At 36.9% G+C, this 20181-nt stretch overlaps 1 protein-coding gene across 6 annotated transcripts in view; it reads right to left on the bottom strand.

Annotated features, from left to right (window-relative positions):
- GRID2 (glutamate ionotropic receptor delta type subunit 2) overlaps positions 1-20181 on the bottom strand; it is a 693845-nt gene that overhangs the window by 252012 nt on the left and 421652 nt on the right. For all 6 annotated transcript variants that reach the window (XR_007376242.1, XM_048941590.1, XM_048941591.1 and 3 more), the window contains one exon: positions 17454-17659. Coding sequence is in view for 5 of the 6 variants with exons in the window: in XM_048941590.1 (XP_048797547.1) it covers positions 17454-17659 (206 nt within the window). In the remaining variant the exon portion in view is untranslated. The remainder of the gene's footprint in view (positions 1-17453; positions 17660-20181) is intronic.

The following is a 20181-nucleotide window of genomic DNA, read 5'->3' as shown; positions in this document are numbered from 1 at the left end:
GGTTTTCAGTAAGAACTTATTTTGAGAACTCTAGATATCTGAATAGATCTTCATATAAACTAACTGATACTAGAGCTACATTAAATGTTCATATCCTTTCATGGCTTTTAAGACAACATCAAGAAACACATTTATCATCCAAGTTCTAATTGGTGACACAGATTCAAGTCGTTGGGTTTTTTTTGTTTCTTTGTTTAAGAAGTGTTCCATCTACTGAAAGATTGTTACTTTAGCCATCTTAAAAGAAAAATGGATAATTATCTGCTGGATTAGCATTTTGGAATAGTTCAGCAAAAAAAATGAATGGGTTAAAAAGTTGGCACTAAGGAGTTGCAATGGGGAATTAGGGGCAGAAAGGAGGGCAGGACCACAGTGGCCAGGAAAGTAGACTAAGTGCAGGACCTCAGCATATGTAAAAATGAATGTTCCAAGAGGAAGGCCTGTAGGTCAAACCCATCTTGGACCATGTGTATTGGTCAGAGTGAACCTGCCTTCTGAAAGTTAGTGTCTGAAGCATAAAAACACAATAGATATGTATGTAGACAGAGAAAGAGATGGGTAGACAGGTCGATGAGTACAAAGGAGTGAATTTTACTATGACAGGCTCAACGTAACTCCTGTCTCAATGTAACTGTTTTCTCAGTTGTAACAGCTGACTATGAATTGTCAAGTTAATATAGGGAAGGTGACAAAGAGGTTTTGAATATAGTTTGAAGCAGGATAATAAATTGCTTTAGTGTGAATTAGTAGCATGCTCTTTCCACGTGCAAAGGACATTCATGTTGGAAGCAAGATCACTGAGAATGAAAGCAGTGAAAAATAACTGATGGGCAAAGCAAGCAAGAGCTGAAATCTGAACACCTTTTAAAATATAAAAGCCAAGATTCAATACTTCAAGAAAGGCTTCAAGAGAAAAAAAAAAAAGCTTCGTGTGTTATAATGCAAAGAAGGTACACTGAAGAGTAGATAGATGATTAGAGCAACAACAAAGAAAAGTAACCTTTCATCAGTATTTTGAATAGCTTCATGCTAGGTGAGGTTGTACATATTAAGATTCGACATGGTGATTTTGCATGTGCAAGGAACAAATTGTAGCTGTGAAAATTTTGCTGGGAAAGTCTATATGCCTAAGTTACTTTCTGGACAGAATTAGCTATATTCAAACACTGCACAGGTGTAAAGATCCCAGGAGAAGGCAAAACAGGTGAACAAAGGATGAATGACAACATAGCAGCTTGTCCAAAATGAACAGAGTAAACAAACAAAGATTAAAAAATGCATAAATTTAGTTAACTAGGCATCAAACAGATATCTGAAAGAGAGAGAACAAATTTAAGATGGATAGAGATCCAGAAAGAGTAAATCTGTGAGTCTTCATCATAGAACAGGTTTCAAATTTAAGTTTACAAACACAATTGTCCAGGCATTATGTACCAAAAGAAAATGGCAAGAAAAAAAATATAAACTGCAAATAACCAGCATCCATACTATAGTATGAGAGCTTGGGTGACTAAGAGCTATTATATTGCTAAAACCTGCCATGGTAACTTAGTAGAAATGCCAGTGATTATAATGAAATACTGCCATGAAACTCTTTGAAACATAAGAATGTACTGATCTCAGTAAATTTTTTAAAATAAAAATAATTATAACCAAAAATCTTAACAAGAATATAATCTCCCCTTCCTTCCTAAATATGATTCCTCATATTTTCAAATAATCATGTACTGAAGGGAAAATTCAATATAAATATATATCTTTGTTACTATACAAAAAGAGAACGTCAATTCATAGGGAATTGTCAGTATGGAAAAAATGATATATCAATAATGTAGGGAAAATTAAATATCACTGTGTGGAATGTACTGATGTGACAAAGAATCAAATTCTATAAGTTGAAGAAAAGACACTAGCAGCAGTGGGTTGCGTCAAACAAATCCACCCTACAGTTATTATATAAAATAAAAGCTCCTTGAAAAAAATAGACACTGCCAGAAAAATAATTTATATATTATAAAATATATTTATATACTTTATTTTAAGTTATACAAAACACACTGAGAAAGACTTTTGGGGAGAAAAATGTAAGTTGTTGAGAAATAGAATTTTATTTATTTATACAGATATACTTTGGTGGTCTAATGGCCAATTCAACTATTTCTTTTGAATTCAAGCACTTTCTAGTGCCTCAGAATAAGTATTTTCCACTGAACACTGAATTATCCGGCAGAAAGATAGGATTTTTTTCCCCCCTTCATTAAAATTGTAGTATTTTTGCAAAGAACTTAGTATGAAATCAAAATAGCAAAATCCATCATGGTAAGAAGTGAAATCCTTGCACAAATATTGCTGCTGGACTGAACAAACCACAGCACAAATTCACATTTGTTTGGAAAAGGAGAAGAAGACTATCAAGGCATTTGAACTACATTTGAACTACTACTTCTTCACTCTGACTCTTGAAGAGAACAAAAGCAAGCAATTAATTGGGGGTTCAAAAATAAAAAATAAAAAAATCTTCAAGCAACTAGAAACTAGAAGCCCTAGTGTAGTCTTATTGAGTATATCATGCGGTGCAGAGTTCATCATCTTCAAATCACAAACTCCCTGTTTTGAAGTCAGATTGACTGGACTGGATAAATCCAAAAAGGCAAAGCAGAATATTGATAAAAGTTCAGAAAGCAATCGTATCTACACTCCAGCAGGCTGTGCTACTGAGGAGAAAGTGTATTTTAAAACCATTAGGGCATTAACTCCTGAGAAGGGGGGAAAAAACACCAAACCTCTAACATCAAAAAATACAAATGGGACTTTGTGTGATCTTCTTTCAACAAAAGATGATGATACAAAAGAATATCTGAGTCAGTGACCTCATGAAAAGAGGGATGCCATCTGATCAGAAGGGACAAGTTATAAAATTCTGTTTTGAGATACAAAGTAAAGAGAAGCAGCACACTGATTTTCCCTCTTACAGAATAAGGTGGGCTCCACAAAGACAGTTGGTTTCTGTGGTCCATACAGGCAGCAGCAAGGTCAGAAAAATCAGCAAGGGAAAGGAAAGGATCTACCCAAAGTAAGACTTTTGGAATCAAGCGCTAATCATTTAAGATTGACTGTAAATGATTATACAAATAGAGATAATGACAGACAAATGCTGCTTTTCTAAGAGGAGTCAAAATTCTTACTTAAAATTGTTATACAAAAGAAATAAGACAATAGCCGTATTATGTGTATATTTCCATGCAAATGTTAGAAAGCCAATTTAAAAAAAAAAAAAAAAGGATGATGTGATACACCTGATTTTAAGTAGCAAAAGATGCATTAGATATCTCAGAGATAGTGGGCAAAGAAAGATAGACCAGGCTAAATGTGAAACAAATTTCATTATATATTGTGGTGAAGGTGCAACTCACTACAGGAAGATTTTACCTTGAAAAGAGCATCTAAATAATTGTGAAAAATGAGCAGCCTAAAGAAAAAAAAAAATCTTCTTAAGTGGAAATCATATAAATCACATTGAAAAATAAACAGTATTAACTGTTCAGGATGGAAGCAAGCTATGGAAATGCAATTATTTTGAATCTATGTAGTTAAACAGATGTCCAATAAACATTAATTTTCTATGCTCTTCATTGACTTCCTCCACTTTCTCAAATCATTACGCAATCAAGTACTCCAATCTGAACAGCAACTTTTCCCATCACGCATTGTTACTTATCGGTCCTGTGAGGAGAAGCACATTTGTAACAGACTTAACATTTCGGACTCTTACTACATACGCATATATTTATACTCAACAAATTTAGTCCTGTAGAATTTATATTAACATCCCAACAAAATATTTCTCAAAGCTGAAAATAGCTCCACAGATTTCTCCCAGGGGGAATTCTATGCTTCTGCTTCCTTTCTCTCAAAGTAAAGTATTATGCAGTTAAGACATACCTCTTTTTCATTTTTATTTTTTTAGCATAAATTAAAGGTATCAAAAACCCTGTCTACATATTTTCAGTATTGTACAAACTGAAAAAAAAAATTCCTTGAACAAATACTAACTACTGTACCTCAGGGAATATCACTTCACTGATAGAGAGACAGACAATACAATATAAAACCTCAGATTGGTCTGCTTGATATAAAAAGAATAATGATCAGAGATGGCAATAAAGGATTTAAGCTTTAATTTTAGTTTCAGATAAAAATTCAGTTAACTAGATATATTCTTAATTCTGTTTCCTGAAAATAATTCTTCACTCCTCTCTCTTACATGTTCAGATGACAGAAAAGTTTAACACAAATAAAAGCATCAGAACTGACCTTACATTCCACTCTGTCACTTAAATTCTGTACGTATGCATGTATTCTAAATTTTTGTTGTTAAATAATTTTAAGAAATGAAACTGCAATTGCCTTCCTCCTAGTTTTGGATCTTAGGCCTGAATAGGAATGTGCATAGTTCTTTCTTCAATAGATCTTTTCCTTCTGATAATGGACAGAAGTCAGATGACATTGACATTTGAGAGCAGCTCAGCAGAGAAGGACCTGGGGGTCCTGATGGACGAGAGACTGAACATGAGCCAGCAGTGCGCTCTGGCAGCTCGAAAGGCAAATGGGATCTTGGGCTCCATCAGGAGAGGGGTGGTCAGCAGGGAGAGGGAGGTGATTGTCCCTCTCTACTCGGCTCTTGTGAGGCCCCATCTGGAGTACTGTGTCCAGGTGTGGAGCCCTCAGTACAAGAAAGACATAGAGATTTTGGAAAGGGTCCAGAGGAGGGCAACTAAGATGATCAGGGGGCTGGAGCACCTCCCCTGTGAGGACAGGCTGAGGGAGTTGGGCTTGTTCAGCCTGGAGAAGAGAAGGCTGCGGGGTGACCTCATTGCAGCCTATCAATACCCGAAGGGAACCTACACCCAGGAGGGGAGTAAACTCTTCAAAAGGGCTGACAACAGCAGGACTAGGGGAAATGGATCCATGTTGAAGGAGGGAAGATTTAGGTTGGATGTTAGGGGGAAATTCTTTACAAGGAGAGTGGTTAGGCCCTGGAACGGGCTGCCCAGGGAGGTTGTGGATGCCCCGTCCTTGGACGTATTTAAGGCCAGGTTGGACGGGGTCCTGGGCAACCTGATCTGAATGTGTATGTTTGGTGGCCCTGCTAGGCAGGGGGCTTGGAACTACATGATCCTTGAGGTCCCTTCCAACCCGGGTGATTCTGTGATTCTGTGATTCTGTGACATGACGTGGATTTTTAGATCTGGTATTCAATATGGTTCACCACAGTTCCTGTGGTTCAGCTCCATAAGAAGTGGCAAAGTTAGGGAGTACAGCCTAGGTCTTGTCTTTGCACATGATGAATGTGTCATGATGCATTTATGATCAGACAGCTGCAGTGGGAAAATGGTAGCACACTGTGGGAAATCTCTTGATGTACATGTGGTGCATCCAGCTGTACCTCAGCCTGCATAACTCTGTCAACGCTTTCTGCATCCACTTTGAACGCTGTTTTGACAGTGTGCTTGGATTCACTGTTGCAAGCCTAATTAGGATGCTCAGAAACAGCAGGCTGGCAACCTCCAAACAAGATGAAAATGAAAATGGATTAAATGGACAATGAAAAAGTACTTCCATCTCAAACTTAGCAATTGGCAATAAGAACACTTAAATGCTCTAACATGAGTGCTTTAACATTCAAGACAGTAATGCAGCAATGTTCTCTCAGTAATGAAAGACCCATGACCGTAATATGCCAAACTGAAATGTAAATTGTTCTGCTTGGAAGTAAATTTAAAAGCTGTTCTGGAGAAAAGTTGTGTGAAAGAAAGGTTATGCAAATACTCAGAGCACATTGATAAGCTGGTTTTACTCTAAGTTGGAATGAATTCCACAATTTCTGAAGTTCTGTAAAAGATTTTTCAGAGCCCAAGCTCTCAGGTAGTCTGCCCAACTATCTTGGAAGCACATACCATGGAAAGCTTTTGGATTTTGTTATAAAAGAAAACAAACAAACAAACAAAAACACAAACCACCAAAACTTCTAGCTGGATTCAGTCAGAATCTGAGCTGTTAATGTCAATGAAGTTTTTCCAACATTAAACTAATATACAGAGCTGAAACCACAAATTTGGTCCTTAAATACTGATTTCAACAGCAACATATTGCTGGCATGATTTCTGCACTACAAGCAGGCTTTTTGGATTATGCATTTCAAAGGGATATATGTAAAATGGTATATAAATAATACATGATTCTATTTTATAAGTATTAATTTGCACTTCCTAAAATTAAGGCACACTGTTGCCAAAAATAAAAATCGAAGAAACACAAATCAAATCCACATTTAACTAGCTATTATGAGGATGCTCCAAAGAATTAAAGTTAACAGGAAACATGAAGTGTAATGCAATTACACGTTTTAAGTGCACTGCTGGCAAGAGTTTTGCAAGGTTATCTCTGTGCTGAGCTGCAGAACATGGGCTGGCCCTGCTATACAGCTTTTCCAACACTAGCAAATGTATCCAGATCTAAGACGCACATTTCAAAATTAGCTGATGGCTACTACACACTGATTATTCAGAGTTGCACAATTTAGAGTCTGAGAGAAACAGATCTTAATAAGAATACACAGATTAATCAGATAGTTTAAAAATCAAAGACAGGCTCATGGCAAGACTGACACATTAAATCATGCTCTGATGGGAACTAGAAGTTACTATGCAACACAAATTTGAAAAGCTCAACATTCATGTGATCATCTGAAAAGACAGAAAATTGCATTTTGCTATTGACAGAACACTGAAGCACCTGGAAATGTCATGACCCTAAATACCCTGAGGCTTCCACAAAACACATCCTGTACCATGCTGTCAGCTGGAAAATGCCAGGCACCAGCTACAGGGCTGTCCATGAGCCAGGAATTCCATGGAGCCAGTAGTCCCTCTTTTCAGAGAGTAAAAAATTTCTGTTTTGAAATATTTGATTATGAAATATATATCTATTAGTGAAAACAACAAAAAATCTCTTTGTTCATACACACAAAGGCAATTCAAACATGAACCGTATTTTAAGGAAATCCCACATGGAAAGCTTTCAGTCCTCAGAGAATTCCAAAATGCCAAATGGTTTTTTTTTTGTTTTTTTTTTTTTAAGCCTGCTTAAAGTACAGCTTGTCAGAAGCTTCTTTCATCACTGGTTTGACTGAAAATGGAGAAAGATTGTATCATTCGTTCACTTCCCAGTCCTTTTTTCCCTCGCTTATTTTCTCCTGCAACCACATGTCGCTTTTTCAATGCAAAAATGCCCAATAGCATACACAATAACCTTGTGGAATTGTTCTCCTCTATAACCCCACTGAGAAATGCCAAGTCACACACTGTCAGTGAGTCTATTTCTGTATACCAAGACAAGATGGTATTGTCTGAAAGCCTTGTAATAGACTGTCCCAAGTTGCCTGAGGAGGAGTTAAAAGGATCTCCTCCCTCCCACCTCTGTAATTAAATCAATGCTGTATGTGAATCATTCTTTAAAACTACAATGTCTGAATCTGTGGCTGTCCAACTCATCAGCAGCGCCAGATCAAGAGCCAGATAAAGTACAAAAGACCAGACAAGTGGGGCTTCTTGCCTCATTTAATACAGGAGGCCAATAGCATCACCTTGCGATTTTTCCTTTCCTCTTTTTCTTTTTCCCTGTGTTTACATGTCCAAACACTGATGCTTAAATTAATTTTTTTGGCAGCCTAAACTCCTGCTACTTCCCAGTCTTTATATGCTTTGAACATACATAGGACAAACACTGGTTCCCTTTCCAAATAAATCTCACAAGCTTACAACTCTATCAGAGGGTGGAGATACAGTACCACTTTTCTTAACACTGTTTCATAAAATTGACCACTCTTCAACACTCAGATTCATCTGATTATCTGGTACCACAACTGGTGCCAGAGCTACCTAATGTGTCACTGCTGAACACATCAGGAGCAAAAGGATACAGTCTGAATCCCAAAGAAGCATGCTCAGCAGCTCTGTGCTAAGTTCTGGCCTGCAGATCCCAAAGAAGTAATGACGTGATATACTACCTACTTACTATTTCATATTTCCCTATTGTTGTGTTTTTAACTGAGGACAACTTTTCTGGAAATATATACCTATCTGGCCTCAGAAGACTTAGTGTCACCAACATCCCAAAACTAGGTCAGACTGATATACATTTGTGTAATGCTTTTTTTCAAGAGCAATATTTAACTCAGTCTACGTATTTCTGTCTAGAAATTGGTTTTATCAACAGCTTCAGTAGAGCCGACTGCCTAGTCACTTGTAAACAGAGGAAAAAACAAGTGAACCCTCCAAGGAAGCACAGAGCTTAATTAATACATGAAGTCTTAGTGTGGGCAGCATAGGAAACCAGATAGTATGATTTTAAAAAACTGAAGTGATAATTTTTGCATCTATTCTTACAATCAGCAGAAGCAGCTGTTATTTTTATTGATAGAAATTCTGAGATGAATAACAACTATTAATTTATTTTCCATTTGAAATGAGAGCACTAAGAACAAAAACAAATCATTTAAAATCATTTATAAATTAGCTAAATAATACAAGTTCTAATTAGTTCTAATTATTGTTAAATAATTAATTAATTATTTATTTTATAATTAATTAATTATTTAACAATAATAATAATAATCAGTTCTTAAAAGAAACACCCCACAAGTTCTTAAGTTTTGTGGAAACCACAAAGTTTAGCTACTGTCTGCTAAGTACTTTCAAAATAGAATAAATTATCTTACAACAATCTTCGAAAATTTCATTGCCACTTATGAAGTATCCACAAAAGCAAGATGCACTCCCCTTCTTTCAGAAATTTCTTCAGAATTTCTTCAAACAATTTCTTTCAGAAATTGTTTCTAATGATCTAAACATTGTTGCTAATATACTGCTAATCTATTTGAAAATAATTATCCAACTTGTTTGACCAAATTTTAAAAGAGTATTTAAATTATTAATTAAATTGAAGTTTACGTAGCAAAAAATACTAAAACCAGAATAAAACTATAACATGTATTTTGGAAAAACAAACAAACATCAACTATATCTCATAAGCCAATTACAAAGTAACACTATGAAAGGGGTGATCTTTTTAGAGCAAAAAAATTAGTGTCATCTCATCAGTACCACCGGGAAAATTTTTAAAATAGAAGAACTAATGTCTATTCGTTCTTCTCAATTCAGTCTAAAAGATGGACAAAACGATTTCAATATTAATTATGAATTGGTTGTGCTTCAGGGTTAGAAACATTCAATAGTGAATTTTCATGGTAACTTGGAAACTAGGTTACGTTTTAGAGAAACCTGAGTAGGCTAATAGACTGGCTATACCTCTGTTTACAGGTGGGAAGGAAGGAAGCAGAACAGTTCTGCCAATCAGGCAATGTGACTTCAGAGGAAGAATTGGATTAGAAACAGTTCTGTCAGATCTTATCGCTGCTTTAAGTTAATCCTCTCTGGCTGTCATTTTACTTCAAAAAAGCACTCATCCTGTGGCAGCCAACTGCATACTAGTTTTGCAGATGTTCAGAGTGGGCTTTTTATAATACCTACATGAATCAGACAGCCACCCTCAGTCCGTGAAAAACACATACTTTAATGTACTGTCTCTCCCAGTGTAAATAAAATAGCTTTGTTTCATTATATATTTTATATCATTGTTTTCTATGGCAGGACATTTGTCTCAGAAGGAGTACAACAGAGATGTTTATAGTAAAGCTATAAAATCAAGGACAATTATTATATCCAATTAAATTCTCTGGTATAATAAAAGCAGAATGTAATCAATTATGACAGCAGTTTAAGAAAGCAGGAAAAATAACAGCCAATCCAAAAGAAAAAGAGAGTTATTAGTTATTAGATCTCAAAAAATCATGGGAAGTAAACCCCTCAATTACTTTTAGTCAAGAGAACAACATCCCCAACAACAAGCAAGGTACCAAGGCATTAAATGCCATGTACTTAAACACAACCAAAATAAAAATAGAGGAAAACATGTCTGCACAACTGCAAATATGAAATTGTCATATTAATCTCTCAATATGAAATTCTCCTCTACTCAGTACTTAATCCCTAAGGCTTCTATTCTTCGCTGTCAAGTGAATGCATAGCAGTTCAGCTGAAGGTTTCCTCAATATTTGCAATAAATTACTTATGAAATCTCATTGAAAGTAGAATTGTACTTAGACTCATGAATCTGGATTGAAACTTACAGTTTGATATAGAAAGAGAATTAGGGATAGAAAAAGATTTAAAAGATTATGAAGTGATTCAAAAATTTGAAGATTAAAATCCAGAATACTAGTCAAAGTTTACATCAAAGCAGGGTATTTATTTTTCTTGTACTATCTTCAGGGATGAAGAGTTTTACTGTGGTATTGTGCAACTACAAAAATACTGATAGTTTAAATATTAGTCTTGATAACAAGACAAATTGTTGTCACACATTGTTATGCATATATCTATATGAATATATGTGCATTCCTTGATATGATGTGAAATACATAAATCTTCCTGTTCAATTGTTTTTTGACTCACTCTTAGTCAGGCTACTGTTTTACCACTAAAACAGATAAAAGAGTGTAAAGCATATATGACCATTGTATATTGGTACCACCAGACCGGAAAGTCAAGCAGGCTTTTGTCTCTTTTTTCACATCACCTAAGCATAGGAGGCACAGTTGACTGTACGATGAGCATGCCTGCATTCTAGTTCTCCCTAACTGTTATTAGCAATTTCAATTAAAAAACAAGGCCAATATGTTTCATCTAAGCTCCACTCTACTTACATACTTACTTTTCAAGAACAGCAAGGTACAGTTCTAAAATTCATGTCAGTGCAAAGCACCTGCTTCAGGTTGCGTTTTTAAGAAGATGTCAACCTTCTGCATTGAGATAGATTTCCCATGATGTTTCTTCCTCATTTCCGATACTAAAATAAACTATCTTAGATACAGCAAGCACAGGGTCATACATAGTGCCACAGATACCCCATCATTACATAGTTAACCTAAATTTCATGTCCCTCCTGATGTTTTATAGAAAATACAGAAACAGAATGTATTGTTTAGGTTATGATCACGGTGACAATGCATGAGATGCAAATCCCCTTGAAGTTAACTTATTTGAGCACTGAAACATTCTTTCCATTCTCATTTGCTTGTGACTAAATATCTAATCTTTAAACCTGTACTTATAGAGAGCAGGTTCATATGAAAAGCTACCCCATCATCACTTCATTTATCAAGAACTGGAAAATAGCAAATATTCATATCTAATCATTCCTGCTTCATCTGAATGGCCTGTACGCAAGGCTGCAAGAGTACAAGAAGTCAACAAACTGGACTAAATAGTAAATCTAAGATTAGATAAAATTTTTACTGAAATGCGAAAATCTAGAAACTTGCTTCCCCTCTGTCAGATTAAATAAACTCACAAATGAGAGTCTTCTACTACATTTGAAGAATGAAAGCAGTGTGCACAAGCAATGTGCCCTTGTGGGCAAAAAGTCCAGTGGCACTCTGAGGTGCATTAAAAAGAGTGTGACCAGCAGGTTGAGGAAGTTGATCTTCCCCTTCTACTCTGCCCTGGTAAGGCCTCATCTGGAGTACTGCGTCCAGTTCTGGGCTCCCCAGTACAAAAAAGACAGGGATCTCTTGGAAAGAGTCCAGCGGAGGGCCACAAAGACGGTGAAGGGCCTGGAGCATCTCCCCTATGAGGAAAGGCTGAGTAAACTGGGTCTGTTTAGCCTTGAGAAAAGACGACTGAGAGGGGACCTGATCCAGGTCTATAAATATCTAAGGTGTGGGGGGCAGAGTGATGAGGCCAGACTGTTTTCAGCAGTGTGTGGAGACAGGACAAGGGGAAACGGCCAGAAACTGGAGCATAGGAAGTTTAGCACAAATGTGCGCAAGAACTTCTTTACAGTGAGGGTGACGGAGCACTGGAACAGGCTGCCCAGGGAGGTTGTGGAGTCTCCTTCTCTGGAGATATTCAAGACCCTCTTGGACACCTACTTGTGCAACCTGGTGTAGGGCACCTGCTTTGGCAGGGGGCTGAACTCAATGATCTGTGAAGGTCCCTTCCAACCCCTACAATTCTGTGAAAGTTTGAATATATTCAACATTCAGAACAATAAAGGGATTTGTAAGATCCTGCAGACTAAAAAAATCCTTTCCGTCTCTAGCTACAGAAAGACCAAAAAATAAGAAAATATATTTAATTATGCTGCTATTAATATCAAGAAATTGCAATGGGTATGCTGAATGTCATAAAGAATGGACTTGCAAAATGCTTTTCAAGACAATGTGTGTCTGAAAAGCTCAAACTCTTGGAGGGGGAAAAAAAAAGGATGAGAAAAATAACCTTAAAAAAAAGAGCATTCAGTCTACTTATGAGAAAAGTATAGGAGAAAAGAGACATGCTACACTGCCAGATTGGATTTTAGCCTCTGAAGTTATGAGGCATAACTCTTCATAATCCACATATACATATACGACTTCCTCCAGAGGTGGTTGCGAATACTTGATGTCCACCAAAGTCTGCAGTGTATCTATTCATGACTGAACAAACAATGCTGCCACATCTGCTTTCATGGAAAACTACAGAAATTTTGCAATGGATGTGAAAGGAAATAACATCCAGATCCACCACTCTGATCCTTAACTTCTATTTTCAGCAGAATTCACTCCTTCTCTTAACATCTCATCATACTTCTGTCTAAAGACAGGATCATTTTATTTATTAACTACAAGAACAAAGCACAACTTAAGTGTTGATGTAACATTCCCCAGGATATCATAAAATCATGGAATGGTTTGGGTTGGAAGGGACTTTTAAGATCATCTAGTTCCAATCTTCCTGCTATAGGCAAGGAGACTTCCCACAGACCAGGTTCCTCAAAGCCCCAGCCAGCCTGGCCTTGACTGCTTCCAGGGAGCATGTATAAAGCTCAGTGAGAAACACACAAAACTGAAAACAAAAACAAAAACAAAAACAAACAAAAAAAAAAACCACAACAAAAAAAACCCTAAACTAAGCAAAAAAACAAGACTGAGCTTCCAAGGGCCTTCAGCATACAAAGGATGAAAATCCTTGTGGACAAAAAGTTGAATAACTCTTTTTATTTAAATAAGTTTTGTCAATAAGTTTTGCTTTAGGGAGCTATGTAACACTAAAGCAAATCCCCATTTTGAGCTAAGAGATCCATGATTTTACCACATGATCAGATCTAAAGATGAAATCTGGTTCAACCATATCACTACTTGAAAAAAGGTTATTTATTATTTTTTTTTGAAACACTTAAGTTTAACGTATCTTATTATTTCAAAAAGAAGACATAATATTGACGACATCACAAGGAATAATAACGAAATTTCACAGAACAAATGCCACTATATTTTCTATTCACAGCAATAATGAGAAAAAAAGATCACAGTAGAGGTTCAATAACATTTTGAAATTATGTGCTCTATAAATATTCACTTCTCTCTTTCATTTGCATTCTACATAGCAAGAATTGCTTAGTATCTCGTTTACATGCTTTTCTTATTTCTCCTGACTTTTTAAGATTTAATTTGCAATAAGATCTTTTATTTATGAAAGTAATATTTTTGCTTCTCTTCAAGGTAATGTTATCATAATATCACTCCATATCAACTTGGGGTAGAGAAAATCTTAAAATTAGCAAAAATCATGTGCAGTAAATTGTATTAATGCTGAAAGCTAAATGATTTGAATTTTCTTTGAAAATGAAAGGCAACTTACATAGATTGGTATAATAAGCTTGTCTGTATGACGCAGGTCAACACACAGGACAGAGACCTTTTATCAGGGAATGCAGTGACAGGACAAGGGGTAACAGTTTTAACTAAAAGAATGTAGATTTAGATTAGATATTAAGAACTTATTTGCTACAGGAGTGATGAGGCACTGGAACAAGTTAATCAGAGAAGTTGTGGAAGACCCATCCCCGGAAGCATTCAAGACCAGATCAGATGGGGCTCTGGACAGTCTGATCTGGTGTGTAGTAACCATGCTCATAGCAGGGGGTTGGCAATGAACGGTCTTTAAGATCCCTTCCAACTCAAACTATTCTGCAAAACCAAGAGAGTTATAGCAAGGGGCAGCAAGGTATGCACTCATATCTGCCTTGGTTGCTGCTAGCAGAGTAAAGCCTCCACTGAGGACAGGAAATGACTGTATCGAGTCTTCACTTCTTAGAACAAGGCCCCTCTTGAGCTTGCCTGATAATACTCCATCCAAATTTTTTGCTAATGCTAGGGCTCCTTTCACTCATTGCTTGCTGAATTTTCATTGTGTAAAGTCTACAGCTAAACAATACAATTTTTCTCTACTAAGTCTAAAAAAACAGATCATCAGCATCATCCCTCCCTTGTAATCTGTTATCTCCTAAAGTCTTTGCACAGAAGGACACCTTCATTTTTTCTACATGTAGTTAACAAGGCAGTTTCCTTAGCTAAGTAGAAAAAAAAGTTGTAAACTGAGATGTACTTATTGCAGTCCAATCCTCTTGAGGATATCTAGCTATTTAAAAAATCTTTTTGGTAAGCTTTGCTTCCTAAAATGGTTTTGTTTTCCCCCCAGAACCTGCACTGCAACCTGTCTGCTGGTCTGTTCCTCCTCCCTCTCACACATGCCTTTATAAGTCCTTGATCTGCAAAGTGGGCTCAACACAGGATTGGTTGCTCTCTTTCCTTTCCTAAACGTTTTGAAATGCCATCCCTCCAAGGCTGACCTGAAGATAGACAGATCCTTGGCCCAAAAAGCTCCTGCTCTTTTGCTAAAGCACCAGGTTAATCTTTCTCTTTGCTTTTACCTTTAGACCCTGGAATTCTTTGTCGTACGGCTTTTCACGTCCTGGTATTTCATCAAAAGTTCATCTCAGATCAGAAGAACATAAAGAAAAACAACAACAAAAAACAACCACACACACGCATACACAAAACAAACAAACAAAAAAAACCAAAACACCAAGAAACCCAGTAGCAAGCAAGTGGCATACAGCTCTCATCATTTTCCAGCACTTTTGTAGCATAGCAATTTTTGTGTGAAATGATTGGATGTGAGGTGCAAAATGTACAAAATGTACAAAAATGTATCACCCTACTGAAAACTGGACAAGTAATCACTATATCCCTGGCAAAGGATTTTCCCAGATTCTTCTGCAAATCAGTCTGGGCAGTAGTCCCTATCTCTGCTAGCTCCACATCTCTGCAGTCCTCAGCCTCATCAAATCTTGTTGCTTCAGCAGAATTTCTCCCCATCACCGGGAGGATTCAAAGCAATGAAGGACATTAGAGATTATGGCTGGTCTCTTCCTCTCATTTTACATTAACCCATTAGCCTGAGAGGAAAGAGAGATACCTGCTCTACTACCCCAGTATTCCCGTCTCATTATGCCGCAAATAATTACGCAGCTGTTAAAGACAAGAAGGGAGGGGAGTGTTGAGTTGTGGCTTATTTATTTTTAATCCCCATAGTCCGAGCACTGTATTAACATCTTAATCTCCACTTTCTTGTCTATTAGAGTTAAAATCTTCTCTACAAGATATAGAGATGCACGAGGTGGAGAAAAAGAAGGAATCAGCTAAGACTCAACATAAGAAGCAACACTACTTCAAACAAACTAAACAAAATAGAAGGCTCAAACCCTGCATGTTCTTATTTAAAAATAAATATTACAATGAGTCAAAGAGAAGATAAATTCTGCCACAAGGAATCTCCAATTTGCAGACTGCTTATTTACACAAGCTAGTGTCTATTTACCCTGGAAAAGTTGTTACTTGCATAGTAATCAAGCTCACACTTACTACAGCTGTTGCAAAGTGAATGAACCCTCTTCACAACTGAACAATGAGGGAGTTCAGCCAAACTGGTCATCCAAGAAGGGACCAAGAAACAGAGAGTATGTGAGATCTGGGAATAAAAGCTGACAGCCAAATGCAGCTAGGCAGCTTAAGCACGTCTTATGGCAGAAAAGCCATAAGAATAAATTAAAAAATTAAGGTTTGTCTATGTATGTATTTATCCTTACTAAAACCATATGTTTCATTTGCTAATTCCACTAGGTTAAGCTAAATTACAAGGTTGACTGATTGGGCACAAGGCACACTTTTTGGAATGAGCATGCACATTAACACCTGGATTATGTAGCAGTGACTTAACTCATTGGCAGTACATACACTTTATAATTAACTTGTTTACCCATAATGTATGACTGCAGGTTTAACTACAGAGTAACAGATTACGACTGGCAAAGCTATCCCAAGAAATTTCTCCTTGCATAGGCACTGATTATTGGAGTGCAGGTCAGTACCCCCATTGGCAGAAATATGGTAGGACATTCTCTGAATTTTACTCACAAAAGACAACAGTGACCTAAGGCACGTTTCTGCCTTGAGTGAAGAAAATAGTGCAGAACAATCTACAACATGGTCACAAACTGTTTACATGTTATAAGGCAATGCAAATATTTAGACAGTGCAGAATATTCAGAATCACTCAGAATTAGCAAGATTAACGGGGTGATGAGAACAAGAGAAAGCCTAGTTAAAAAATTACTCCAAATCCCTTTTCTAAATAATGTTACTAAAAGCCACTCACTTGACACTGCCTACAACCAGCTAGGTTTTGAACATCAGTTTCTGAAGATCTATGAAATATGAAAGTGTAAGAACAAAACAAAAGAACAACGGCAAACCAAAAACAAAACACACCAAGAAATACACCACCAATTTTACGAGAAATTGTTGCAGAGGGAAAGTATATTTTTGAGGAATGGAGGGAAAAAAAAAAAAAGAAAAAGGTATCTTAATCATAAATTCATGTAGAACAGAGGACTAAATACATTTAAAAAATGAACAAGCATTAGAAATACAATGTTGTGTAAAAAGAACTAGTTAAAAAATTAAGTATGCAAATCATAGATAAATGCTCTCTACAAGTCATCTCCCTCTAAATCTTATAGAGCCTTGAAAACTTTGCATTCTGCTTGTAATTTTTGTTTAAGTGTAACTCCAGCTTATCACCTTACACTCATCTCTCAGATCCAGTCCTTCACAAATTCCACCGATGCATGATTATTATCAAACATTACATCAATTATGATTTTTTTTAAGGAATGGATATGACAAACAAGGAAATACAAAAACAATACCCATGAATTTTATAAAGGAGGGCTAATTTTTCTGTGTATTACCAAAGAGCTTTTATTGACACAAAATGTAGTTTTACTGTTCTGCATGCAGATTTACAGAAACAAAAATAATTGGCACAATCTTTGAAGAGACTACTTAAATACTTATTTGAAATGATTACAAATGAACTGAATCTTTTGTCAAAACCAATTGCAGACTTCATAGATGGAGCAAGATATTACCTCTGCTGAGCACATACCTCTGTTAAGAATGATTTGGCTGTCAAGGGGTTCATCACAAGAATAGCCCGCCTCAGAGTGTCCCGGTAGCGGTTCAGTTCCTCAATTCGCATAGTGGCAAAGAGCCCTGTGATCATTTTATTGATGTTGTTTTCTACTTTCTGCAATGCCACATCCATTCCCTGCTGAGATACTTTGTCCAAAAACTCTTGTATTCCACGGATATCTAGGAAAATCAAAAGCCAAGGAAGATGTTAATTGGTAAGTAGGGAAAAAGAAAGACACAAATAGCTGTTCAATTTGTCTCACAAAAATGTTTTGTTCTGTGCCAGGTATATCCCTCTGGGCTTTAACTTCAGATTACCTGGAGCTTGTTCATGAGCTATGCTTGTGCTTAAACAAGTGCTGAAACAAGAAGCAGTGGCCACATAACAGCTCCCGTCCAGAATAATCACTAGAAATCAAACTAATAAGCCTTTCTAGCAGTTACTTCATTTAGTCAGTTAGTTATCATAGTAGTTCCATATTGTTAAAGGACTTTCATGAAAAGATTCAAAAACAGCAGTGAAATGAAGAAAAACAATCTATAATGCTTCTACATAGTAAGGGAGCCTGAAGGCAGAGGAGAGGAGGAAGTAGGCTTTTTTCTTTTTGTTGTTGGGCTCAAAAGTGTTACCTACAGCAACACCATGTAACTTAATTTCTTAAAATTTTGAAAAGTCTCAATGTTGTCCTAAGCCGTTCTAAAAGCCAGGAAAATGTTGCAGCTTTGCAATGCAGCCAGTACAGAACTAGTAGATATGGAATGGGGAACTTCAAAATAATTTATGCTACTGGAAACTTAGAAGATTCTGTTCTCACATGGTGATAGAGAACTGCAAAAGACTGGAAAATCAGAGGAATGTCTGAGCATGGCAGGCTGTAAGCCCTAGGAGAGTTATTACAAGAACAGCCATAACGTCAAACAGGAAAGGGCTCTCAGTTGACCCTCAGGGTGGTCTACACTGCAGGAGATACAAGTGACATCACGCTGGCACACTGTGATAACAGCTCAGGGCAATGCTGAGACAAGCTGCAGAGAGCAGCAGAGCATGGTGCTGTTGTTCTACTTTATCAGGACTTCAGTTACTATATTCTCATAGGGGTTCACTGGCAAGCAATGAATGGCATTTTGAAAGGCTGAAATTAATTTTAAGACTAGAAAAATAATTAAAATCATTCAATTGGAGAAAAAAATACTGTGAAGAAATCTTTAAAATAACTTCCCCAAAAGCCATCCAGACACCAGTAGCCTCCTTTAACCTTCCAGAGTGCAGTACTACCAGCACTCAGCTGCTGTTTTTTCAGTCCTGTGGGTGCAAACAAGGCTACAGTGGAGGATGACGTGACCCATGCCCCTAGGAAATCATCAGCATAATGACAGAGAAATTCATATAACACTCCCTTGAGAAGATCAAGGAGATGTCATATGTGGATTTAGCGTGGGAGAGGGAAAGAGAAATGCAACTATGGCTTGGCTGGTAACTACAGCAGGTGAATACTGTGTTGTCCAAAGGGAGTGTAGCTGGAAAATCCTTCAGCATCCAGAGCTGAATAGCCTTTGAAGAAAGACAAAAATACTTGAGCTGAGATGTCTCTACACTGAACTCCAGAAGAATTTTACTATGTCTAAGTGCAAGCTCTCCTCTTTTCCAGCTCCAGGTTAATGCACTTTCTACCTGGCTATATGTCTGTGGATTTGGACTGGGGCCAAACACATGTCAAACACATGTTTAAAAGTGCTAACAAATGTTGATGTTGGCATTTGACTTCAGGCTTGGGCAAAATAAATTGAAAGATTCTGGGTTTCAGAGAAACTCAGTGGGACAATCAAAAAAGATCTGAGCACTAGAAAGACATTCTCATCCCATTCCTCTTGTTTTTATTAACACAAAACACCATAAGGAAAACAAATTGTCTCCAGAGTAGAGAGATTCTATCTTGAAAGTGTTACAAGCAGCCACCCACCTCAAGCACCAGATTTCCAAGCCACTTCCAGGGATAAAGCACTGACCACATAAGAACTTAGAATCATAGAATTGTTCAGGTTGGAAAAGACCTTAAAGATCATCAAGTCCAACCACAACCTATCCATGCTACCCTAACAACCCACCATGAAGTCATGGCCCTGAGCACCACATCCAAGCAGTTTTTAAACACATTCAGGGATGGTAACTCAACCACCTCCTTGGGGAGACTATCTGTGCTTAATTTATTATTCCATCGCTTCTCAGCCTTTTGGCTAAGATTAAGTGTTGTGTAGTGTAGCTTGTAGCTAAGCAGACAACAGAAGTATTGCTACAGTCCTAGTCTTGGAAGTCAGCCTGTCACAACCAACAAGCTGTGTCTTGTCTACTGCTCCAAAATACTGAACTAGACAGAAACGGCAGCAATTTTAGGCATTCAGTACTGCAACACAGTGCAACTCAAAGTCTGCCAAAAAACTAGTATTACTAAACACTTGAAGAATAGTTTAAAGACAAATAAAATGCATGCTTATCCTAAACATAAAGTTCTATAGGAGAATCAGATACTAATTACAGATTTTATTTAATGTACAAATCAGGAAAATTAAATTCAATCTAATCAGATGTTTGATTTTTTTTTTTTTTTTTGGCACTTTAAATATCAATTTAAGAAGCAACAAGATTGTTTGAACTGCTTCAAGTATGCTTAGCTTTATTAAAAAATAACATTAATCCCCTCATT

Source organism: Lagopus muta, chromosome 4, assembly GCF_023343835.1.
Source record: "Lagopus muta isolate bLagMut1 chromosome 4, bLagMut1 primary, whole genome shotgun sequence".
NCBI classification, from domain to species: Eukaryota; Metazoa; Chordata; class Aves; order Galliformes; family Phasianidae; genus Lagopus; species Lagopus muta.
This window is presented reverse-complemented; position numbering and strand designations above follow the sequence as displayed.